The sequence below is a fragment of the Tamandua tetradactyla genome, chromosome 10 (assembly GCF_023851605.1).
Source record: "Tamandua tetradactyla isolate mTamTet1 chromosome 10, mTamTet1.pri, whole genome shotgun sequence".
Taxonomy (NCBI): Eukaryota; Metazoa; Chordata; class Mammalia; order Pilosa; family Myrmecophagidae; genus Tamandua; species Tamandua tetradactyla.
Window position 1 is genome coordinate 108,609,148 of NC_135336.1, and position 23,162 is coordinate 108,632,309.

The window sequence follows — 23,162 nt, forward strand, 5'->3', positions numbered from 1 at the left end:
AGGTGAAAGTGTCCCTTGTCACTGGGCAGTCCCCCAGGCTGGACTTAGAAACGAGTGGGCCTCGGCCTTTGCAACATGAACTGGCCCTGGCAGGGCCCAAGGCCTCAGAGACAGAGAGGGCCAGGAGAGGGAGGATTAGGAGAAGAGGCCTCTCCCAGGCCGAGAACAGGGCAGCTGGAAGGAAACCCTGAAGCTGTGGAACTTTCACCCACAGCAAACTCTGAAATCTTACAATCATTACGATGTGCTTTTAAATTTATTGCTTTTTTTGTATATATTTCACAACAAAAGTTAGAAAAAACAAAACAAAACAGAACACCGTTCACCCGGAGGGACTGCTGTCAAGAGCTCGTGAAGACTTTGGAGAACCAGCGATCGAGGCAGGGGCCGGGGAAAGAGGGGCTGGAGGCTTGAGGCTGCGGGGAAGGGGGTCGGGCGCCGCGGGGCCCTAGGAGGCTCCGCTACAGGCGGACGGGGGCGGCGCCTCGGGGTGCGTAGATTGCGTGGGTGCCCACGCGGGTGCAGCGCAGGCCCCGCAGTTGGGTCTCTGGCAGGCCCAAGTCTGCATATGTGGGGAACCCCACCCGCCCCAGAGATGCACGTCCTGAAGGGGAGCGAAAGCCAGTGGCAAGGCAAGCCGGGCACCCTTGACTGCGGGGAGGCCGGTCCCGACGCAGGCACAGAAGCGGGGAGACGCGGTGTAGACGTAGGGCAGACACGGGGAGACGCGGTGTAGACACGAGGTACGCGCAGCCGGCTGCCCCCGTCCCCTCTCTTCCCTCCTGAGCAGCCATCCTCTCTCCAGTGCTCCGCACCCTTCTGGGGCACTGGCTGACTGCGTGCTTCCGCTTTCCGCGTGTGTGTGCACGTGCGTGTGCGGGGGTGAGGGAAAGGGGAGGATAGGATTGCTGGGGGCCAGGAGAGCGGTGGAGGCGGACAAGGCGCGAGGAGGCCCAGGGCAGAGCGCGGCGGGATGGGTAGGGGGAGGTGGCGAGGGGTGGGAGGGGGAGAGGGTAGGAGGAGGGGCGGCGGTGCGTGGGGGGACGGGGCGTGGGGGCGGCGGGACAGGTCCCCTGTTCCTTTGCCCCCGCACGTGCTGGGCCGAGGCAGGCAGCCTTTCCCTCCGCGCAGCAGGGCCCCTTGGCCGTCGGCCCCAGCGGACTTCGGGCAGCGCCGGGGAGACGAGCGCGTCCCGCCCTGCCCCCCCGCGGGGACCCCCTGGGATGGAGCGCTGCAGCCACGGGAAGCCGGGGCGGGACAGCCAGGGCGGGCCCGGAGTCCTCAGAGCCGCCGCGGGGCGGGACTGGAAAGCGGGTTGGCGGGGGCAGCAGTTGCGCGGTCCGTGGCCGAGCGCCGGGCTTGGGGAGGTCCGGCTGGGCCCTGCTGCCCGGGACCCCGCGGCCGGCTCGCCCCCAGCGGGCGGTGCAGGGTCCTGCTCGCCCGTCCTCTCCGGACCCCCCACCACAGCTGATGCGGAGGGACCCGGCCCCCACCGCCGCGGCCTCCAGGCGAGGTAGCTAGGCTCTGTGCCTCAGTTTCCTCATTTGAAAGTAAGGACCGCAAGGGGCTCTGCCCCACGGTGGCGGGGATAAAATAGTCAAGGCGGGATAAAATTGTCAAGGCGAGGAACGTGCACATGACGTGTGGGGCAGCCGTGGGGGGAGGGTGACGAACAGGAGCCACGAGATGGGCGCAGCCCCTGCGGGCCGCGGGGGACGGCGGCATGTGCAGGAGAGGAGGTGGGGTGCAGGGGGCTCTGCCTTGTTCCACCAGCGGAACCCCTCCCTGCTTGTCTTGTTTTCCTTCTGTTCAACCACCGACCTCTCTTGTCCGGCCCCCTTCCCTGCCCTCGAGGCCCTGCTGGCCAAGGAGGAAGAGGCTGGCTGTTGGGGGGGGGGGGGGGAAGGCTGCAGGAAGCTCTGGCAGTCTGGGGGTGCAGCGGCGGGTGTCATGCCTCCCGTATCCACCATGCCAACCCCTAGCCTACTCGTGGAGGAGGAAGGCAAAAGGGGAATCTCTAGTATGAGTTTTCTGTAGCTACCATAACAAATTACCACAGATTAAGTGGTTCAAAACAACACAAATTTACTGTCTTCTGTTCTGGGCAGCAGAAGTCAGAAATGAGTCTCAGTAGGTTAAACTCAAGGTGTCGGCAGAGTTGTGCCCCTTTGGGGGCTCTAGAGGAGAAACGTCGCATTGCCTTTTCCAGTTCCTGGAGGCTCCTTGGCTTGTGGCCCCTTCCTCCACCTTCAAGGCTGCACGTACTCCTGCCCCCCTGCCACAGGACCCCTTGTGATCTCACCCAGCCACCTGTATGATCCAGGATCTTAAAATCCTTCACCTAATCCCATTTGCAGTCTCTTTTGCCGTTTGAGGTACTGTCTTCACAGACCTGGGGATAAGGACGTAGTTGGGGGCCATTATTTTGCTGGCCACAGCTGTCCCTCCAAGCACAGCACATCTGCAGAATTGAGCCCAAAGGACTAGCCTTTCTGTGCCAGGGTGACCAAGTTCTAGAAAATTTGAGGGGCCAGTTCTCGATGAACACTCTTGAGAATGAGCATCTAGGAAGCATGATCATTAAAAGCGAAGTTTCATTTACCTCCCATATTGTTATATGCATCGAAAAGAGTGACCCTGTCTACCCTTCAGGTGGCAATGCAGGGCAACCTGTTTCCTGTTTTAGCAACCAGTTAGTGATTCACACACTCATTGCCCAATGTCATGCTGAAAACAACGTATACCCTTTAAACCCACTTTTCCCTTCCCTATGCTCCCAGACACCGGAACAGGTTTCTCTCATGCCCATCCCATGGTACAGACACCAGGATGTGTCCCCTCTTTCAAGGAAGGACTTGCTGCCCAGAGGCGGGAGTGTGGTCAGCTGATGTCTCCAGCTGTTGGCTTCTGCAGATTGTTTTGGAGTGGTGAGTGGCCTGGTTGGATGGTCAGTATTCTGGAATATGTGAGAAGTGGATACAAGGAGGTCTGGGTTGGAGACATACACAGATATTCTGAAGTGGTAATCCCGCATCATCTGAATGCCCAACAGACCATCCACCAACAAACACAAGGAACAACGAAGACCAGTTGATGCCACCTGCCTTGCCCATCAGCCACTGCAGTGGGGCCTTGTGTCCATGTGGCAGAGATGGAGGTTGGGAGCCCACCAAACCTGATATAGCTACTGCTGCCTCCAAACGAGAAGGGTGTTTAGTTGCCTACCTGGCTGCATCCTTGGAGACCAACCAAACCTGTGATGTCAGTCTTTCATCTTGGGGGTCCCGGCGTTCACTTTAACCGGAACAGACACATATTCCAAGTATGAGCTTGCCTTTCCTGCCTGCAGAGTCTCAGCCTGCCCTCTTCTCTGGGAGCTTAGAGTGGTGGATCTACTAGCATGGGATCCCTCATGACACATCAGTTGAGGCACTGCTTTACAGCACAGCCACAGGACTGGAGTAAATGCTTTAAAACAGAGACTCCTATATGACACCCTGTCCCCAACAGGAAGAACACATGCGTCCAAGAGCGACCCCCCCCCCCCACGTGGCCCACTGGGGGACTTTGTGCTTCCTGTCCGTGCAACCCTGGGCTCTGTAGGGCTGGACGTCTGGGTTTCAAGATTCCCACTGAACTAGTAACTCTGTCTGCCCCGGGCATTTGGGATCATCTCCAGGGATCAGCAGGAGAGAGAAGATGAACAGGGGCAGGGAAAGAACACAACTGAACTCTAAATAATGCTAGCTGTCTCCTGAGAGTACCTCGCCTAGTGGTGAATGGGAAATGAACACATACAGCACCCCTAGCCTAAGAAGGGCATGGTGGGCGACCAGGGATCAGACGCCTCTGGGATGATGGCTTGGGTCCCACTACCTGCTAAGCCACCAGATAAGCCACCAGAGGTTTCTAGCCGAGGGTAAGGGGAATCTAGAATGTACGTGGGGTGTGAAACCAAATTTACTGCAGCTCCAGGACGAGCTGCAGTGGCGGAGACTGTTGTTCACCTCAGTAACCTTCCTTTTTGAAGTCCTCCCTCAAAAAAAATTTCCCCCAAGAAAAGGGAACCTGAGAAGTGGACAAAGAGATGTGCTATTCAAAAGGCCCTTCAAGGTGAAACGTAGGAGAGCCAGCAGAAGCGGACAAAATGGCTCCCGGAGGTTTGGGTCGTATCAGCGATTAGTAGCGGTCACACCAAAAAGATTATTCTCCCTCATCCAGCAGTGCTCGGGAAGCCTCATGAAGTCCCAGCTCAGTCTCGGGCCGTGACTCCCAAAGTAGACTAGCCCGAGGCCTTTGAAATGGTTTTCTTTCCTGCATCGGGTTCACTAACCCTAAGTGCCGGGCAGGTTTAGGAAAAGGAGGCCAAGTTTCCTTGGGAGGATAATTCACACCAATGTTGGGAGCAATGGAATAGGCTTTGGATCATTAAAACAATCAACAGCAACAAAAATATCAGCCAGTTAACTTGTGCATCTTTGGAATCTACATTTTCTTCTTCAGAAGCCTGAAGGTTTCAGGTTTGATTTATGGGGTGTTGCTTTGTCCCCAGCATAACATTCAGGTGTGATACCATTTCCCCACTTACTGGTTGTGAAATCACTAAACGGGATGTGATCCTCAGTTGAAGCAAGGAGAGCATGAATGATGGAACAAATGTAAAGGAGATATTGTCAAGTTTCCTAAGTTGGAAGATGGAAGATTATTGATTTTAGACATTTCATCTTTTCTAACACTCTTCCATTCTTCATGTAGATCTGAGTTTCTGGCCTGGATAATTTTTCACTCTCTGAAGAACTTCTTTTAACATTTCTTTCAAGACAGATAGATCTCCTTGTGACAAAGTCCCTCAGTTTTTATTTGACACCTAAGACAGTAAGAAGCAAAAAGAACAGCATAACAAAAGGCTTATGAGTGAAGTTACGTCTACTTTCATGACAGCACAGGCCTTAAGATGGAGGGAGAGAAAGTTGGGAAAATACACTACAGACATTGTTTCCTCAAAATAACACCTCTCTGAATGTGACTTCACTTGAAAGAATTTGTTTCATGCTTAACTAAGTACGATGGAAGAAAGAATGAAGACAGTGAGTTTTGCCATAGTTTGTCCCACATGGTAGTCATCCCCCTTAAGTGTAATGAGTATCAAAGTCTTCTTTTGGAAATTCAACCTCAGGAGATGCCTAAGAATTAATACTTGAGAGAAACCATTTGGATTTAATGAATGTGGGAAAGTTACACATCAGAGAAATCATGAAGGAATAAAACCCTGTGTGTAGGCTTCTTACCTTCCATCTTTCCTTGCTAGAGTGCTACATGTCTTCTCACATGTGTGTTCAATAAACTTTATTAAAAAAAAAACCCTTTGTATAAGCAATATTGGAAATACTACAGCCAGCATGAAATCACATTAAGCATGAGAATATTCATACATTAATTAGTATTGTAATGATCCTGGGAATATGTTTATCTGAAGCAAAATCTCATGGAGCATGAGAAAATTCATACTAGAGAGAAATGATATATGAGTGTCCTGGATGTAGTACATCTCTTTGTAGTCATCTTTTACTTCACATTTGAAAAGCCGTACAGGGCAACAGCATATAAATGTAATGTGGGAAAGCTTTAAACCAGATGGAAAACCTCTGTATTCATTAGAGAAATCATATACTTGTGGGAAAGCTTTAATTCAAATGCCAAATCTCAGACACAAGAGATTTCATACTAGAAAGAAACCTTATGCATGTAAGGAATGTGAAAAAACTTTCAGTCATAAATCACATCTCACAGAACATGAGAAAACTCACAATGGAGAGAAAGAATATGAATGTAAAGAATGTGGGAAAGTCTTCAGCCAAAAACAATGTCTTATTAAACATTGGAGCATACATACTGGAGAAAAACCTTATATATGCAGTGAATGTGGAAAAGCCTTTAACCAGAAGGAAAACTTGATTACCCATCATAGAATCCATACTGGAGAGAAACCTTATGAATGTGATGGATGTGGGAAAGCTTTCATTCAGAAATCAAGCCTCACTACACACCAGAGAAGACATACTGGAGAGAAACCCTTTATATGTAAGAAATGTGGGAAAGCCTTCAGTGACAAATCTAATCTCACCGAGCATGAGAAAATTCATACTGAAGAGAAACCTTATAAATGCAATGAATGTGGAACAGCCTTCAGCCAGAGGCAGTATCTCATTAAACAACATTCATACTGGAGAGAAACCCTACGAATGTAATAAATGTGGGAAAGCCTTTTCTCAAATCACATCACTAATTGTACATGTGAGAATTCATACAGGTGATAAACCTTATGAGTGTAATATATGTGGGAAAGCATTCTCTCAAAGTTCATCTCTTACTGTACATATTAGAAGTCATACAGGTGAGAAGCCTTATGGTTGTGATGATTGTGGAAAAGCCTTTTCTCAGTTCTCAACTCTTGCTTCACATGCAAGAATCCATACGGGTGAGAAGCCTTATCAGTGTAGTGTGTGTGGAAAAGCTTTTAGCCAGAAGTCACACCATATTAGACATCAGAGAATTCATACTCATTAAAAGTGCTGTGAATTCCTAGAATAAAGAAGGCCTTCAGATTCATAGCCCATTAGAAAAGTCATTCTAAAACAAAATACCATGAATGTCGGAAAGCCTTAAAAAGAAGACCAGTACTTAATATCTAAGAATTTTCATAAGGAGAAAGGATTAATAAAATTCTGACTTGTCCTACACAAACTCATAGTATATGCTATTGTTGGACTTTTAAAAGCCTTCTCATTAAGAAGCAAGTACGACTCCTGCTATACCTCTGCTGCTAAACATGGTCATGAGTGGAGATTCTAACTAGTGCAGTAAAGTGAAAGAAGTGGTATACAAATTAGAAAGGAAGAGACAAAGTTACCATGTTTGTACCGTGTAATATGATACCCTACATAATGCTATAATTATTAAAATTGTTTCATGTTGATGTAATAGTTACGTGGAATAGAATATGTTGTCAAGAAACATGGCCATACATTTGTAGGAAAGGAATGGAGTAGCCACTAGTAAGGAATTGAGTAGATAAAGGGTGTCGTATTTGCACAACAGAAAATTATAGAACAGTTAAATAATGTATATATTAGCAAGAAAACATTGCAAGCATCTGAGTGAAAAAACTCAAGACACAAAATGATGCATATACTATGCTACATTTTTTCTAAGTTTGAGTAAAACAAAGGCTAATGCTGTACATTGATTATGGATTCATATGTGTATGTAATAAATAACAAAAAATAATTTGAAACTGTATGTGCCAAAGTCTTTGCAGTGATTCCCTCTACGGAGAGGAGAGAAGAGACTAGGGGTGGTGATTGAACAGAACGTTTGGCTTTACATTTAAAGTTTCATTTCTAATTAAAAAGAAAAAGCTAAAGCATATAAAACAAGTGTAAGCTAATTTTTAAAACTTGGAGGATAAGGAAAGGAAAGCTGTTACTGCAGAAATCATGTTAAGTATGAAAAATAAAGTTGCAGCATATTAATAAAAAAAAAAAAAAAAAAAAAAGCCCTTCAGCCCAAGGCCTGCTGCCCAGAAGTGGGCAATGCGGTCAGCAGGTGTCTCCAGCTGTCAACTATTGGTTGACTGCTCAACTTTCCGGGGCAGCCCACCTCTAATCGCTTATTATCAGGCAGGGGTTAAAGGCCTGGCAATTTTGGCCGAAGTTGGGGCACCTAGGACCAGGCACGTTGCCTTTAAGGGGTTGGTGAAGGCCTTGTCCCGCCTGCCTCACTTTGAAGTCTCCCTCTGTCCACCCCTTTCTCCCCTCCTTTGCACAGGCCGTGATCTCCGGAATTTTCTCTCGCCCTGATTCTGCCTGGGCGCTCTACCCTAACCCTTCAGCTACCTGAGTTCAGTTAGGTTCATCGTACGACTATTTCTCAAACTCTGCCCTGCGCCACCGCCTGCCGGCACGGGGATGCAGTGTGAGCTGAGATGACCACAGCCTCGGCCCTCTGTCCGCAGTCAGTATCCAGGGGCCAAGAAGGAAACTGAGGCAGAGCGAGGGCAGAGGGGCGCGAACAGGAGAAGAACCTAGGGGAGGCCTGGGGGGGGGGCGGGAAATGCAGGCCCGAGCAGGTCCAGGACTAGAGGGCGGCAAGTCCCTAGGGCCTACGCACCCGGGGGCCCGCTCGCCTCGTCCAGGCCGTACCGCCCCAGCTGCACCGCTCGCTCCGGATTCCGCCAGGAGTGGCCAAGGCCATTTGAAACCGACCAACCCGAGCCAAGCCCGAAGCCTCTGTCCTTCGCTCATTGGTCCTGTCCGGGGAGCGCGCCGGGGAGGCCAAGCGCGCGTGCGCAAGAACGCGGTTCTTGATTGGCAGAAAAGGCGCGTGCGCCAGGGGCGAGGCCGGGCGTCGGGGCGGGCTGACGGCTGCGTGACAGTTGTCGCGGGGGGAGGGCGAGCCCGGACGAGGGGGAGGGAGTGTAAACAGAGCGAAACCAGCGCCGCCTCGGCCCCGCTGTTTCCCGGGCGGCTCGCGACAAGCCCCACGGGGAGATGGAAGAAGATGACCAAGAGCAGCGGCGGAGGAAGGTGGAGGCCGGGAGAGCAAAGGTAAATGGCAGGGCCCTCCTCCTCCTCCTCTCGCCCGAAGTCCTTAGAGCGGGCTCCAGTGCCTGCCTCTGCCCCTGCCAGGAGCGGGTGCCGGTCACGCGAGGCCGCCGCCGAAGTCTTGCTCTTTCCGCCGGCTCGGCTGGAAGACGCCTCCTGGCCGCCGCCATCTGGAATACGCCGCCCTCTGCCCGGGACCGCCCCCGCTACTCCCGTAGCCAATCAGGGCCCGGGGACGCACGGCGGCTCGCGGGGAGGCTGGCGCGGGGAACGCTGGGGCTCAGTGTGCTGCGCCTGCGTAGAGGACCTCGGGACCGGGGACCGGGGAGCGGGGAAAGCCAGGGAGCGCGGCTCCGGGCTAGGGGTCGGCTCCGCGGTGGGGGTCAACTCCGCGAAGTCACCTTCCTCCCGCCCCGGAAACGAGGCACTTGAGCCTCTTTTCGAGATTCGCTGCGAAGCCCGCTTGCGAGCGCGTCCAAGGAAAAGTTGGCGCCTGCGCAGCAGCGCCGCGTGTGGGCGGGAGCGCAGAAGGGAGGTGGCCGCGGCCAGCGCGCCGCGCGTGCTCGTGCACGTGCCTGCCGAGGCCGGTCTGGCGGTCAGCGTGCCGCGCGTGCACGTGCTTGCCGAGGCGCTGGGCTTCCCGCCCCTTCCCCGGAGGCCGCCGTCGCGGGCTCGTGCCCCTCCCAGTTCTGAACTAATAGAAGCGATCCTAGATCCCTCGTGATCTAGCTGCGGGCCTCTCCCGGGCTCTCCTTGGGGCGCAGGAGGAGCGGCTGGGCAGGTGAGGGTGGAGGAGAGAGGCCGGGCTGTGCTGGGGTTCTCCTGGACGGCCCTGAGTTGTTTTTAAGTTCCAGGATTGTTGAGGCTCCACTGAACCCAGTGTAGTGCTAGAGTCAGGCTTGTCCAGAGGATACTTCTGTCGTCTCCTTTCTGCCTGTTTTTTAAAAAATTTGATTGACAAACCTTCACACACATACAATCCATACATGATGTACAATCAGGGGCCCGCAGTAGCATCTCATAGTTGTGTAGTCTTGTTGTGGCATATTGTGGGGATTGAGTCGTGCTGTCTCGGTGACCCTGACTTGAGACGTTTGCATGTTCATCCCTGCCCCTCCCACCGCCTGAGGCTACGGGGCCCAGGCCAGGACCCGCCCTGCGGTGGGAAGAATGCTCAGCACTGGGCGAGCTGAGTCCCAGAACCAGAGGAATTGTGTTTGAGGTCAGACAGCCAAATATTGGTGATTTCTTAGGGATTATCTAATAATAGATCCTCTGGGCTAAGTAGGTCTTTGAGGAAACCACAATAAAGAAGGTATTCAGAAGGCTTACCAACAAGTGTGTGAGGCCACAGCAGGGATAATGCGGTGTGTATGATGGGGACAGGCAGAGGGTAGGGTGCTGCCATCTGTTCAGCTTCCCCTGACAGTGAGAGTTTTGGCTGGGGTGTGAAAAGGGATTCTATGGCATCCTTTTTTTCTCTCCTCTTGGATGTGTCTGGCACATACAAGGGCTAGGAAATGAAAATGAACACAGAGCTTCATGTTTACTTATGTCATTCCCTGTGCTTGCAGTTGATTAATGAAGTAAATGTGCTTTGAGAAGCAGTGATGATGGTGGAAGATTAGCATCATTTCAGGAAGAAACAAGATGATGACAGACATGCCCCACTTTGTCCCACATGGTTATATTTGATGGTGGAGGAAAATAAAATGAATGAAAATGGGGTTGGTTTTAAAGGTAGTCTCTGTCCTTAAGAGTATAGTATTCTCATGTAAATGGCCTTATGTAATTTTCCTGTGTCATTGAAATTGTGCACTTTTAGTAAATCATTTAGAGCATCTTTTTTATCAGATGTCTTTATGGCCATGGTTATCATTTGGGGGAGAAGTCTTCCTGTGAAAAGCTGATGTTCGATTTCATACCTTTTAAATAAGGTGTAGTGGGAATTAATGTGTGAACATAGTCTAAAACCCTCGGATTTGAGAAACCGAATAGTACTAAGTTGTATCTTGGGCGACATTCTGTGGAGGTCCCTGGTGCTTTGGTGAGCTGTGTCATGAAAAATAGAACATCTGATTCCACAAAGGAAGATGTTAGAGTGACCTGGCTTAATTAATTTTTTGCTATTTCTGTACCTTGTCTCAGAATCTATGGCTAGGAAGTTTTGGCTAGGGGGAAATGGAGGCAAAAAGGAGAGATTTATCTTTTATGTAATTTTAAACTTAAAGTGTGCCTTGATTACGTTATCAGTCTAATTGGATATATTTAAAAAAATTTATCTTTCTGTAAACTGGCAAAGGCTAGAAAAGCTATTCTGCCAATCAGCAGTATTGCTTTCCTTTGTCTGTAGAGGCACAACTAACGTCCTCATCGTTAGACTCTTTGGAGAGCCCTCTGAAGTTAAGTCCTAGCATTATAGAGAGTAGTGAAAGCAGTGCTTGTGGGAAAGTGGTCTGTTGGTTGGCGTGAGTCTGGCCAGGTGTGGCTGAGTGCACGGGGCCAGCTCTGGAGCCTCATGTTTCCCACGAGTCTGTTGACTTTGTGGTTCTGTTACTTTTTTCTCATTTACCTTTGCCTTTACTATTTCTCCACGTTTTTGCGCAGCTTGCTCACTTCCGACAGAGAAAAACAAAAGGTGACTGTACGCATTCGAAGAAAAAGACGGCGAAGAGGAAGGGCACGGTTGTCGATGCGCCTGTCCAGGAGGAGAATCCGCTAGCTGCTGAGGACCGTGGGCTCCCTGGAGGAGGAGACGTTTGGAAAAGTGCATCGTGCAGTAACACGCCTGGCAGGGCGGAAGGGGCATTTGCGGCTCAGGTAAGTGACTCAGCCTTGGGTCTTAACATTGTTTATCTTCTGGGATGAACTGGCACAGTTCACTAGTAGTCTTTTTGCTTTTCAAAATGGAGAAAGAGGTTTTATTTTATTTCACAAAAGGTGAGTAAATTCTTATGGTTTTACTTCTAATAAAGGTTTTATCATTGATAGAGATTTTGAGAGCTCTTGGATTGGCCTGTTTGAAGACAAGTTTCAGTGTCTTCTTTGGGAGCAGATGTTTTCCAAGTGGGAGTTCTTCATGTGAGGTTGTGAACATCGGCCATACTGGCATGTATTTTTTTGAAGCTTAACACATGACGCTTGTTCACCCTGCTGTCAGATCCACCTTATTTGTTGTCCTTTGTCCTTTACCTTCTTTTGAACATGAAACGAGAAGGGTGGGGGTGACAGGTGCTGCAGAAACCGTGTGCTGTTGGAGGAGGTGCTGCCATCTGCTGCTGGAGGCCTTGTGAGGTCTTGTGAACTGTGGCGTGGGGTGGGGAGGATGGGGATGCTGCTTGCTGTACCTGCACAGGTGTGACCTGAGCTAAGGTGAGTGGGCTGTGGCCTTGAGGGCTTGAGAACGCCAGGCCTGCTGGCCTCCCTGGGCCTACTATCTTCCCTTAGGACTGGCTTTTCTTAGGGCTGCTTCTTGGGTGGATCATAAATGAAGGACCTTGAATCGTGAGTGTCCCTGGCTGGTGCGCAACAGGGCAGTGTAAGGTTAGGTGTTTGCTAGACTAAGTGGAAAAATGGTGGCCAAGGGCAAAATTTGTCTCAAAGCATGATGGGTCTGGTCTTCTTATTTAAAAAAAACGGAATTATTGCTGTGAGGTAAATTCCTACAAATCTGAAATTTCTGCTTCTTTTCCAACTGGAAGACCTTCTTACAGTGCTGTCATGTTCCCCAGAGGAGCAGCTGGCCAGAGTGCCTTGGTGTCGGACCCTTTGGGCACAGGTCTTTGTTGTCCCTGAAGCTCTCAAGTTGAATGTCGGTTGCTGTTTGTCATCGTCCTTGCATTGCTGCTATGAGGGGGGAGGTGACCCTGGCTCAGTCAGAGCTGGAAGATGGGAGCTAGATAGAGAAGGCGAGTGAGTCCACAGCCTGCTGTCTGCTGCATGTTTCCCACCTGGGCTTTTGAGGAGAAAACTCAGAGTGGATAATTAATATTTATTAGGTGACTTTTTTGTTTTTACTTTCAAATCAGAAAATATTCTTTCTTTTAAGTTAAAAATTTAATAATTTTTAGCTTTTGTTTGGAAATAATGTCAGACTTAGGAAAAGTTGCAAAAAATAGTACTGGAAACTCTTTGCCCAGCTTCCTGAAGTGTGAATATCTTATATAATCATAATTATTGTCGAAACTGGAAGCTGACATCGACGTGATGCTGTGAACTAATTGATAAACCCTATTCACATTTTGCCTGTGGTCCCACTAATACCCCTTTTCTGGCCCAGGATCCCATGTTTATTTCAGTGTTATCCCCCAGTCTGGGGATGTACTAATATGTCTGTATGTTAAGAATGAGTAAATAAAAATGTTAATTAAATTAAGACAAAAGTTGAAAGCTAGTAATGAGAACCTAAACACAGACCTTACACCTTATACAAAAAGCAACTAAAAATGGGTTTTAGACCTAATTGTAAAAACAGAACTTTAAAACTTTTAAGAGAAAATCTACATGACTTTGGGTTTGGTGATATGCTTTTATGTACAACACCAAAAGCATGACCTTCAATAAAAATTGCTAAGTTGGAATTATTAAAATTAAGTGTCTACGAAAGACTGTTTTAAGGGGATGCAAGATAAGACACATGAGGGAAAAGATCTGCAAAACACTTATCTGATGAAAGAGTTACCTCCAGAATATACAAAGAGATTTTAAAATTCAACAGTAAGAAAGCAGTCCTATTAAAATCTCAGCAGACGTCTCACCAAAGAAGTTATACAGATGGAAAATAAGCACATGAAAAGATGCTCAGGCTCATTTGTTATTAAGGAAATGCGGATTAAAACAATAATGAGATACCGCTACATACCTATTAGAATGGCTAAAATTCAAAACACCGACCATAGCAATTGCTGGCAAGGATGTGGAGCAGTAGGAACTGGCATTTATTGCTGGTGGGAATGCAAAATGGTTCGGCCACTTTGGAAGACAGTTCAGTACATTCTTACAAAGCTAAATATAGCGTCATCATATAATCCCGAAATCATTTGCACTCCTAGGTATTTCCCCAATTAGTTTGAAAATTTAGGTCCACGCAAAAACCTGCACGTATTTTTTTGTTTAGCAATTTTATTTTTATAACAGCTTTATTCATAACCACTAAACATTGGAAGCCACCAAGATGTCCCTCAGCTGATGAATTGGATAAGCAAACTATGTGATAGTCCCACAATGAATAGTATTCAGCAGTAAAAAGGAATGACTCGTCAAGCCCTGCAAAGGCATGGATGACTCTTAAATGCCTGTTGCTAAGTGACAGACTGTACACTGTATGATTCCATGTATATGACATTCTGGAAAAGGCAAAACTGTAGGGTTGCCAGGAGTTTGTAGGGAGAGGGAGAGTTGAGTAGGTGGAGCTCGAGGGGTTTTTTAGGATGGTGCAGGTATTCTGTTTGATAGTGCAGTGATAGATGCATTGCATTATGCGTTTGTCAAAACCCCTAGACCTTACAGCACAGAGAGTGGACTTCAGTGTATGCAAATGAAGCAGGACTATGTTGGAGGTTGGGGGGATCCCGGAATGGAATGCAGAATGACAAAAGAATGTCTGAAATGTATGAAACAGCCTACTGAGGGGCTAGGAGGGAAAGATGGTGATCTCGGTAAGTTTGGAAATGAGAGGAGTCTGTATGACTAAAAAGGAGTTGCACCAAAGCACTGTCGTCTGGTTGAGGAAGTTGCTGCCAGTGGAGCTCTGGGCTCAAGGTCTGAAGCCACAGCACTTGTGGTGTGGAATTTGGGTACCTGCGTACATGGGTGGTGGATAGTGGAGGCCAGATTTCTCACTCTCTCATAACTTGTTTGTGCGGGTCCTCTTGGAGAACATTTGGGTCAGCGAGAGGTTGAGAGAATGCCTGAAGGAGTAGGGGGTATTGGGGATCCTGCTGCAGAGGTCAGGTCATCAGGGAAAGTGGGAGAGACAAGGTCAGGGGCACTTGGAAAGCAGCCGTAACTGGAAGGAGGTGAGGTCAACTGCAGGCTATGTTTAGAGAGAAGCTTTTGAAAGTTGATCTGAGAGGCTGGGGGAGGTTATGAGATACACTCCTGGAGAGAGCTCATCAGGAGTCGGAGTCCTGGAGTCTTCCCGGATTTCTGCGTGAAACAAAACAAAGAAGTCCAGGGCTCCAGGGCTCCAGGGCCCGTGGAGGTGGGATTTTGTGAAGGAGTGGGGTAGAAAGAGTCTATGGGCTATGTTAGTGCCTCTTCCATATTTGACAGGCAGTGATAAGGTCAAAGAAATACTAATTTTTCTCTCTCTCTCTTTTAACATGGGCAGGCACCGGAATCGAACCCGGGTCCTCGGGCATGGCAGGCAAGCACTCTTACCTGCTGAGCCACCGTGGCCTGCCCTCTCTCTTTTTTTTTTTTAATTGAAAGATAGAGAACATTCTAAATGTTTCTTCTTTTTTAAATTGTAGTTATTTTCTGCTTTGCTCCAAAAAGGCCGACTTTTTAAAAAGCAGTTTATTCTGAAAAATTAAAAAAAAAAAAAAGCAGTTTATTCTGAACTGCTCACGTTCCCTCTTGGTTTGGTGATAAATGGTCCTTGCAAGAGTGAACAGCTAGTGGGAAAATGGGCAGGAAAACGGTGTGTCCTGTGCTGGCCAGGAACAGCACAGCCTTGTGGGAAGAGGGGAGGCCAGAGGTCTTGGCCAGGGCATCGCATTTATTGGGCACTGGCCGTGTTCAGAGATTGGGATTCATCCACTATTTGAGTCACTATCTTATTTATTCTTTAAACAGCTGTCAATATGAGTAGTCACTTTACAGATAAGGGAGGTGGGCTGAGAGGTTAAAGTGGCAGGGCCTGGCAGACGTGGGTGGGGGCGAGTCCGTGGGGAGGGTGTGTTGTGGCTGCATCTGTACCTGGAGCGCCGAGAGGCCATGTCCTGGCTGTGGCTCAGGAAGGCAGGGATGGGCTGATGGGCTGATGGACTGCAGAGCTCTGAGAGGGCCAGGAAATAATTATCTTTGTGTTTTTAAAGGACACAAGGGCATATCTGCCTGTAAATCAGAGTCAACTTGACATTCCGAAGCACAGGCTAGAATAAATGAACTGGAGGAAAGTCTTCTGAGCAAGCAAGAAGCTGTTGACACACTTGGTTTGGAGGTGGGAACTTCATGCTCGTGTGGCTCAGACGCTGAACCCACCTCCTCCCAGCAGGTTTGATATCTTGTCTATTTCAGAGGAAATATCATGTTTAATGTAAAGTTTGAAGGCTAGGCGTTACCTTCTGAGTTCATGTTTTTTATTCTTTATTTCCTTTAAAAAAAGAAAACGAAAATGGTAGCTTACCTTTTGAATTGTACAACTAACTTTGTCTCCTGTGAATGGGGAGTGATTTACTCATCATTTTAGAGACTGGTGTGGGGTGAGGGACTGTTGGAGTGGATGGGTCCGGAACAGAGCGAGAGTGGAGAATGGAGAACAAAGAAGAAATCCAGGCAACCCGTCGGGCTGTGGGATGGTTGTGGGTGTGCAGGCTATGGATTCTTCCTGCTGCGGTGGGGTGGGGGCTGGGGCCGGAAGGGACAGAAGCTGGGTTGTTGGCGAGCCCTGGGCAGCCCTGCTGATGTGGGCCCTGCTGGCCATGCTGAGGCCCACTGAGGAACCCTGGGGGTTCGGGATCCTCTGCCTACAGCTTTGGCTCCCTTTTTAGTGGGGAAAGAATAAAATAAATTGGCAAGTGCAGTGAATTCTCAATTATCTAAACTGGTGGAGGGGTTGGAGAGGAGCTGGGTGCAGAATTCTTTCCTTCAGAGATTTGGAGTTGAGCTGACTTTCAGCAGGAGCTAAGCCTTTGCAGTTACACCTAGCTCAGTCTCAGATAGAAGCAGAGTTGTGAAGGAGAAGAGTGCTGGGTGGTTTGTTCACAAGGGCCGGGTCAGGAAGTGGTCAGATCACATGATATTGGTAGTGGCCCTCGAAATGCTGTACGTCTTTAAAGGGAAGCTGTCAAGGAGCTGCTCCTTAATTGCACAAAGGTTCATGTTACTTTATGTGTCTGTTACACAGTAAGATGCCTAACTGATGGATGTTGTTATTTATTTATTTATTTATATTATTATTGTTAATTTATTTATTAATTAAATTTATTAATTAAAAGATAAACAAAATAAAACATAATCAGTGATTCACAATATCATCACTTAGTTGCATATTCATCATTTCTTAGAACATTTGCGTTAATTCAGAAAAAGAAAAAGACAATAGAAAAAGAAATAAAACGAACACAGGAAAGAAAAAAAAAAAGATTATACCTACCATACCCCTTACCCGTTGCTTTCATTGATCACTAGCATTTAAACTAAATTTATTTCAGCATTTGTTCCCCCTATTATTTATTTTTATTCCATATGTTCTACTCCTTTGTTGACAAGGTAGATAAAAGGAGCATCAGACACAAGGTTTTCACAATCACACAGTCACATTGTGACAGCTCTATCATTATTCAATCATCCTCAAGAAACATGGCTACTGGAACACAGCTCTACATTTTCAGGCAGTTCCCTCCAGCCTCTCCATTATATCTTGAATAACAAGATGATATCTACTTGATGCGTAAGAATAACCTCCAGGATAACCTCTCGACTCTGTTTGGAATCGCTCAGCCATTGACACTTTGTCTCATTTCCCTCTTCCCCCTTTTGATGGAGAAGGTTTTCTCAATCCCTTGATGCTAAATCTCAGCTCATTCTAGGGTTTTTCTCAATCCCTTGATGCTGAATCTCAGCTCATTCCAAGATCTCAGTCCCACATTGCCAGGAAGGTCCACACCCCTGGGAGTCATGTCCCATGTAGAGATGGGTAGGGTGGTGAGACTGCTCATTGTGTTGGCTGGAGAGAGGGGCCACATCTGAGCAACAAAAGAGGCTCTCTTGGGGGTGACTCTTAGGCCTAAATTTTAAGTAGGCTTGACCTATCCTTTGCGGGGTTAAGTTTCATATGAACAAACCCCAAGACTGGGGGCTCTGCCTATAGCTTTGGTTGTCCACACTGCTTGTGAGAAGCACAGGAGTTCAACTTGGGGAAGTTGAATTTCTCCCCGTTCTCACCACTCCCCGAAGGAGGCTTTGCAGATACTTTTCCACTCATTGATCGGATCACTCTGGGATTCATCGGGGCGTCACTCTGGACAAACCAACAAAATCTCATGTCCTACCTGAGATTCCAAGTACTCATGGTGTTCAATCAAACTGTCTACATAAGTTATATTAAGAAATGCACTAGTCAAAATATAAATTTTGTACCAAATAAACATTTTTTGCTTTAGTCTCACACAGAAGGTGACATTTTAAAATATTAATTACCATCTATTTTCAGTACCCTGCAATAATGACATTCTTTTGTTCTTCCTCATGCAAAAACATTTTTAAAATTTGTACATTGTACATTTCGCTAGTATTATACACTCTAAGTATTCCTAGATTATATCATCTCAGTCTTTAACATCTGTCTTTCTTTCTGATTTCATTTATGTCCCCAGCCCTCCTCCCTCTATCATTCTCATATGCAGCTTCATTCAGTGTTTTAACATAATTATATTACAGTTAGGTAGTATTGTGCTGTCCATTTCTGAGTTTTTGTATCCAGTCCTGTTGCACAGTCTCTATCTCTTCAGCTCCAATCACCCAATATCTTACCCTATTTCTATCTCCTGATGGTCTCTGTTACGAACAAAATATTCCAAGTTTATTCACTAATGGCAGTTCATATCAATGAGACTATACAGTATTTGTCCTTTAGTTTTTGGCTGGACTCACTCAGCATAATGTTCTCAAGGTCCATCCATATTGTTACATACTTCATAAGTTTATTCTGTCTTAAAGTTGCATAATATTCCATCGTATGTATATACCACAGTTTGTTTAGCCACTCGTCTGTTGATGGACATTTTGGTTGTTTCCATCTCCTTGCAATTGTAAATAATGCTGCTATAAACATTGGTGTGCAAATGTCTGTTTGTGTCTTTGCCCTTATGTCCTCTGAGTAGATACCTAGCAATGGTATTGCTGGGTCATATGGCAATTCTATATTCAGCTTTTTGAGGAACCGCCAAACTGCCTTCCACAGTGGTTGCACCATTTGACATTCCCACCAACAGTGAATAAGTGTGCCTCTTTCTCCACATCCTCTACAGCACTTGTTATTTTCTGTTTTGTTGATAATGGCCATTCTGGTGGATGTGAGATGATATCTCGTTGTGGTTTTGATTTGCATTTCTCTAATGGCCAGGGACGTTGAGCATCTCTTCATGTGCCTTTTGGCCATTTGTATTTCCTCTTCTGAGAAGTATCTGTTCAAGTCTTTTTCCCATTTTATAATTGGATTGGTTGTCTTTTTGTTGTTGAGTTGAGCAATCTCTTTATAAATTCTGGATACTAGACCTTTATCTGATATATTGTTACCAAATATTGTCTCCCATTGTATAGGCTGTCTTTTTACTTTCTTGATGAAGTTCTTTGATGCACAAAAGTGTTTAATTTTGAGGAGTTCCCATTTATTTATTCTTTTTTCAGTGCCTTTGCTTTAGGTGTAAGGTCTATAAAACCACCTCCAATTATAAGATTTAGAAGATATTTCCCTACATTTTCCTCTAACTGTTTTATGGTCTCAGACCTGATGTTTAGATCTTTGATCCATTTTGAGTTAACTTTTGTATAGGGTGTGAGATATGGGTCCTCTTTCATTCTTTTGCATATGGATATCCAGTTCTCTAGGCATCATTTATTGAAGAGACTGTTCTGTCCCAGGTGAGTTGGCTTCACTGCCTTATCTAAGATCAAATGTCCATAGATGAGAGGGTCTATATCTGAACACTCTCTTCGAATCCAGTGGTCAACATATCTATCTTTATGCCAGTACCAGGTTGTTTTGACCACTGTGGCTTCATAATATGCCTTAAAGTCAGGCAGCGTGAGATCTCCAGCTTTGTTTTTTTACCTCAAGATGCTTTTAGCAATTCAAGGCACCCTGCCCTTCCAGATAAATTTGGTTATTGTTTTTTCTGTTTCTGAAAAGTAAGTTGTTGGGATTTTGATTGGTATTGCATTGAATCTGTAAATCAATTTAGGTAGACTTGGCATCTTAACTATATTTAGTCTTCCAATCCCTGAACATGGTATGCCCTTCCATCTATTTAGATCTTCTGTGATTTCTTTTAACAATTTCTTGTCGTTTTCTTTGTATAGGTCTTTTGTCTCTTTAAATTTATTCCTAAGTATTTTATTCTTTTAGTTGCAATTGTAAATGGAATTTGTTTCTTGATTTCCCCCTCAGATTGTTCATTACTAGCGTATAGAAACACTACAGATTTTTGAGTGTTGATCTTGTAACCTGCCACTTTGCTGTACTCGTTTTTAGCTCTAGTAGTTTTGCTGTGGATTTTTCAGGCTTTTCGACATATATTACCATATCATCTGCAAACAGTGAGAGTTTTATTTCTTCCTTTCCAATTTTGATACCTTGTATTTCTTTTTCTTGTCTAATTGCTCTGGCTAGAACTTCCAACACGATGTTGAATAACAGTGGTGATATTTTTTCCCCCCTGATCTTAGGGGTAAAGTTTTCAGCTTTTCCTCATTGAGGATGATATTAGCTGTGGGTTTTTCATATATTCCCTTTATCATTTTAAGGAAGTTCCCTTGTATTCCTATCCTTTGAAGTGTTTTCAACAGGAAGGGATGTTGAATTTTGTCAAATGCCTTCTCTGCATCAATCGAGATGATCATGTGATTTTTCTGCTTTGATTTGTTGATATGGTGTATTACATTAATTGATTTTCTTATGTTGAACCATCCTTGCATACCTGGGATGAATCCTACTTGGTCATGATGTATAATTTTTTTAATGTGTTGTTGGATTTGATTTGCTAGAATTTTGTTGAGGATTTTTGCATCTATATTCATTAGAGAGATTGGTCTGTAGTTTTCTTTTTTTGTAATATCTTTGCCTGGTTTTGGAATGAGGGTGATGTTTTGGCTTCACCAAACAGGTAGCTTTCCCTCCACTTCAATTTTTTTGAAGAGTTTGAGCAGGGTTGGTACTAATTCTTTCTGGAATGTTTGGTAGAATTCACATCTGAAGCCGTATGGTCCTGGACTTTTCTTTTTGGGAAGCTTTTGAATGACTGATTCAATTTCTTTATTTGTGATTGGTAGTTGAGGTCATCTATTTCTTCTTGAGTCAAAGTTGGTTGTTCATGCCTTTCTAGGAAGTTGTCCATTTCATCTACATTGTTGTATTTATTAGCATAAAGTTATTCATAGTATCCTGTTGTTACCTCCTTTATTTCTGTGAGGTCAGTGGTTATGTCTCCTCTTCCATTTCTGATCTTATTTATTTGCATCCTCTCTCTTCTTCTTTTTGTCAGTCTTGCTAAGGGGCCATCACTCTTATTGATTTTCTCATAGAACCAGCTTCTGGTTTTATTGATTTTCTCAATTGTTTTCATGTTCTCAAGTTCATTTATTTCTGCTCTAATCTTTGTTATTTCTTTCCTTTTGCTTGCTTTGGGGTTAGTTTGCTGTTCTTTCTCCAGTTCTTCCAAGTGGACAGTTAATTCCTGTATTTTTGCCCTTTCTTCTTTTTTGATATAGGCATTTAGGGCAATAAATTTCCCTCTTAGCACTGCCTTTGCTGCATCCCATAAGTTTTGATACGTTGTGTTTTCATTTTCGTTTGCCTCAAAATATTTACTGATTTCTCTTGTAATTTCTTCCTTGACCCACTTGTTGTTTAAGAGTGTATTGTTGCGCCTCCACGTATTTGTGAATTTTCTGGCGCTCTGCCTATTATTGATTTCCAACTTCATTCCCTTATGATCTGAGAAAGTGTTTTGTATGATTTCAGTCTTTTTAAATTTGTTGAGACTTGCTTTGTGACCCAGCATATGGTCTATCTTTGAGAATGATCCATGAGCACTTGAGAAAAATGCGTAACCTGATGTTGTGGGGTGTAATGTCCTATAAATGTCTGTTAAGTCTAGCTCATTTATTGTAATATTCAAATTCTCTGTTTCTTTATTGATCCTCTCTCTAGATGTTCTGTCCATTGATGAGAGTGGAGAATTGAAGTCTCCAACTATTATGGTATATGTGTCTATTTCCCTTTTCAGTGTTTGCAGTGTTTGCCTCATGTATTTTGGGGCATTCTGGTTCGGTGCATAAATATTTATCATTGTTACGTCTTCATGTTGGATTGTTCCTTTTATTAGTACATTGTATCCTTCTTTGCCTCTTTTAACTGTTTTACATTTGAAGTCTAATTTGTTGGATATTAGTATAGCTACTCCTGCTCTTTTCTGGTTATTTGCATGAAATATCTTTTCCCAGCCTTTCACTTTCAAGCTATGTTTATCTTTGGGTCTAAGATGTGTTTCCTGTAGACAGCATATAGAAGGATCCTGTTTTTTAATCCCTTCTGCCAGTCTATGTCTTTTGATTGGGGAGTTCAATCCATTAACACTTTGTGTTATTACTGTTTGGGTAGTACTTTCCTCTACCATTTTGCCTTTTGTATTTTATATGTCATATCTAATTTTCCTTCTTTCTACACTCCTTTCTCCACACCTCTCTCTTCTATGTTTTCATGTCTGTCTCTAGTGCTCCGTTTAGTATTTCTTGCAAAGCTGGTCTCTTGGTCACAAATTCTCTCAGTGATTTTTTGTCGAAAATGTTTTAATTTCTCCCTCATGTTTGAAGGACAATTTTGCTGGATATAGAATTCTTGGTTGGTAGTTTTTCTCTTTTAGTAATTTAAATATATCATCCCACTGTCTTCTAGCTTCCATGGTTTCTGCTGAGAAATCTACACATAATCTTATTGGGTTTCCCTTGTATGTGATGGATTGCTTTTCTCTTGCTGCTTTCAAGATCCTCTCTTTCTCTTTGACCTCTAACATTCTGACTAGTAAGTGTCTTGGAGAACTTCTGTTTGAATATGTTCTCTTTGGGGTACGCTGCACTTCTTGGATCTGTAATTTTAGGTCTTTCATAAGAGTTGGAAAATTTTCAGTGATAATTTCTTCCATTAGTTTTTCTCCTTCTTTCCCTTCTCTTCTCCTTCTGGGACCCCCACAACATGTATATTTTTTGTGCTTCATATTATCATTCAATTCCCTGAATCCCTGCTCATATTTTTCCATTTTTTTCCCTATAGTTTCTGTATCTTGTCGGATTTCAGTTCACTAATCCTAACCTCTATCTTGAAATCTACCATTGTAAGTTTCCATTGTTTTTTTTCATCTCTTCTACTGCACCTTTCATCCCCATACGTTCCATGATTTGTTTTTTCAGACTTTGGATTTCTTTTTGTTCATCCTTGCCTTCTTCATATCCTCCCTCAGTTCATTGATTTGGTTTTTGATGAGGTTTTCCACGTCTGTTCGTATATTCTTAATTAATCGTTTTAACTCCTGTATCTCATTTGAATTGTTGATTTGTTCCTTTGACTGGGCCATATCTTCAATTTTCCTAGTGTGAGTTGTTATTTTTTGCTGGTGT

General features: G+C 45.3%; 1 protein-coding gene and 1 pseudogene across 1 annotated transcript in view; both read left to right on the forward strand.

Annotated features, from left to right (window-relative positions):
- Window positions 1-5,678: 5,678 nt before the first annotated feature.
- On the forward strand, window positions 5,679-7,360 carry LOC143648788 (uncharacterized; annotated as a pseudogene).
- A 1,063-nt stretch (window positions 7,361-8,423) lies between these two features.
- PCNT (pericentrin) overlaps window positions 8,424-23,162 on the forward strand; it is a 211,165-nt gene continuing 196,426 nt past the window's right edge. Inside the window, exons 1-2 of the mRNA XM_077119263.1 lie at window positions 8,424-8,606; window positions 11,211-11,423. Coding sequence (XP_076975378.1) covers window positions 8,550-8,606; window positions 11,211-11,423 — 270 coding nt within the window. The 5' untranslated portion in view covers window positions 8,424-8,549. The remainder of the gene's footprint in view (window positions 8,607-11,210; window positions 11,424-23,162) is intronic.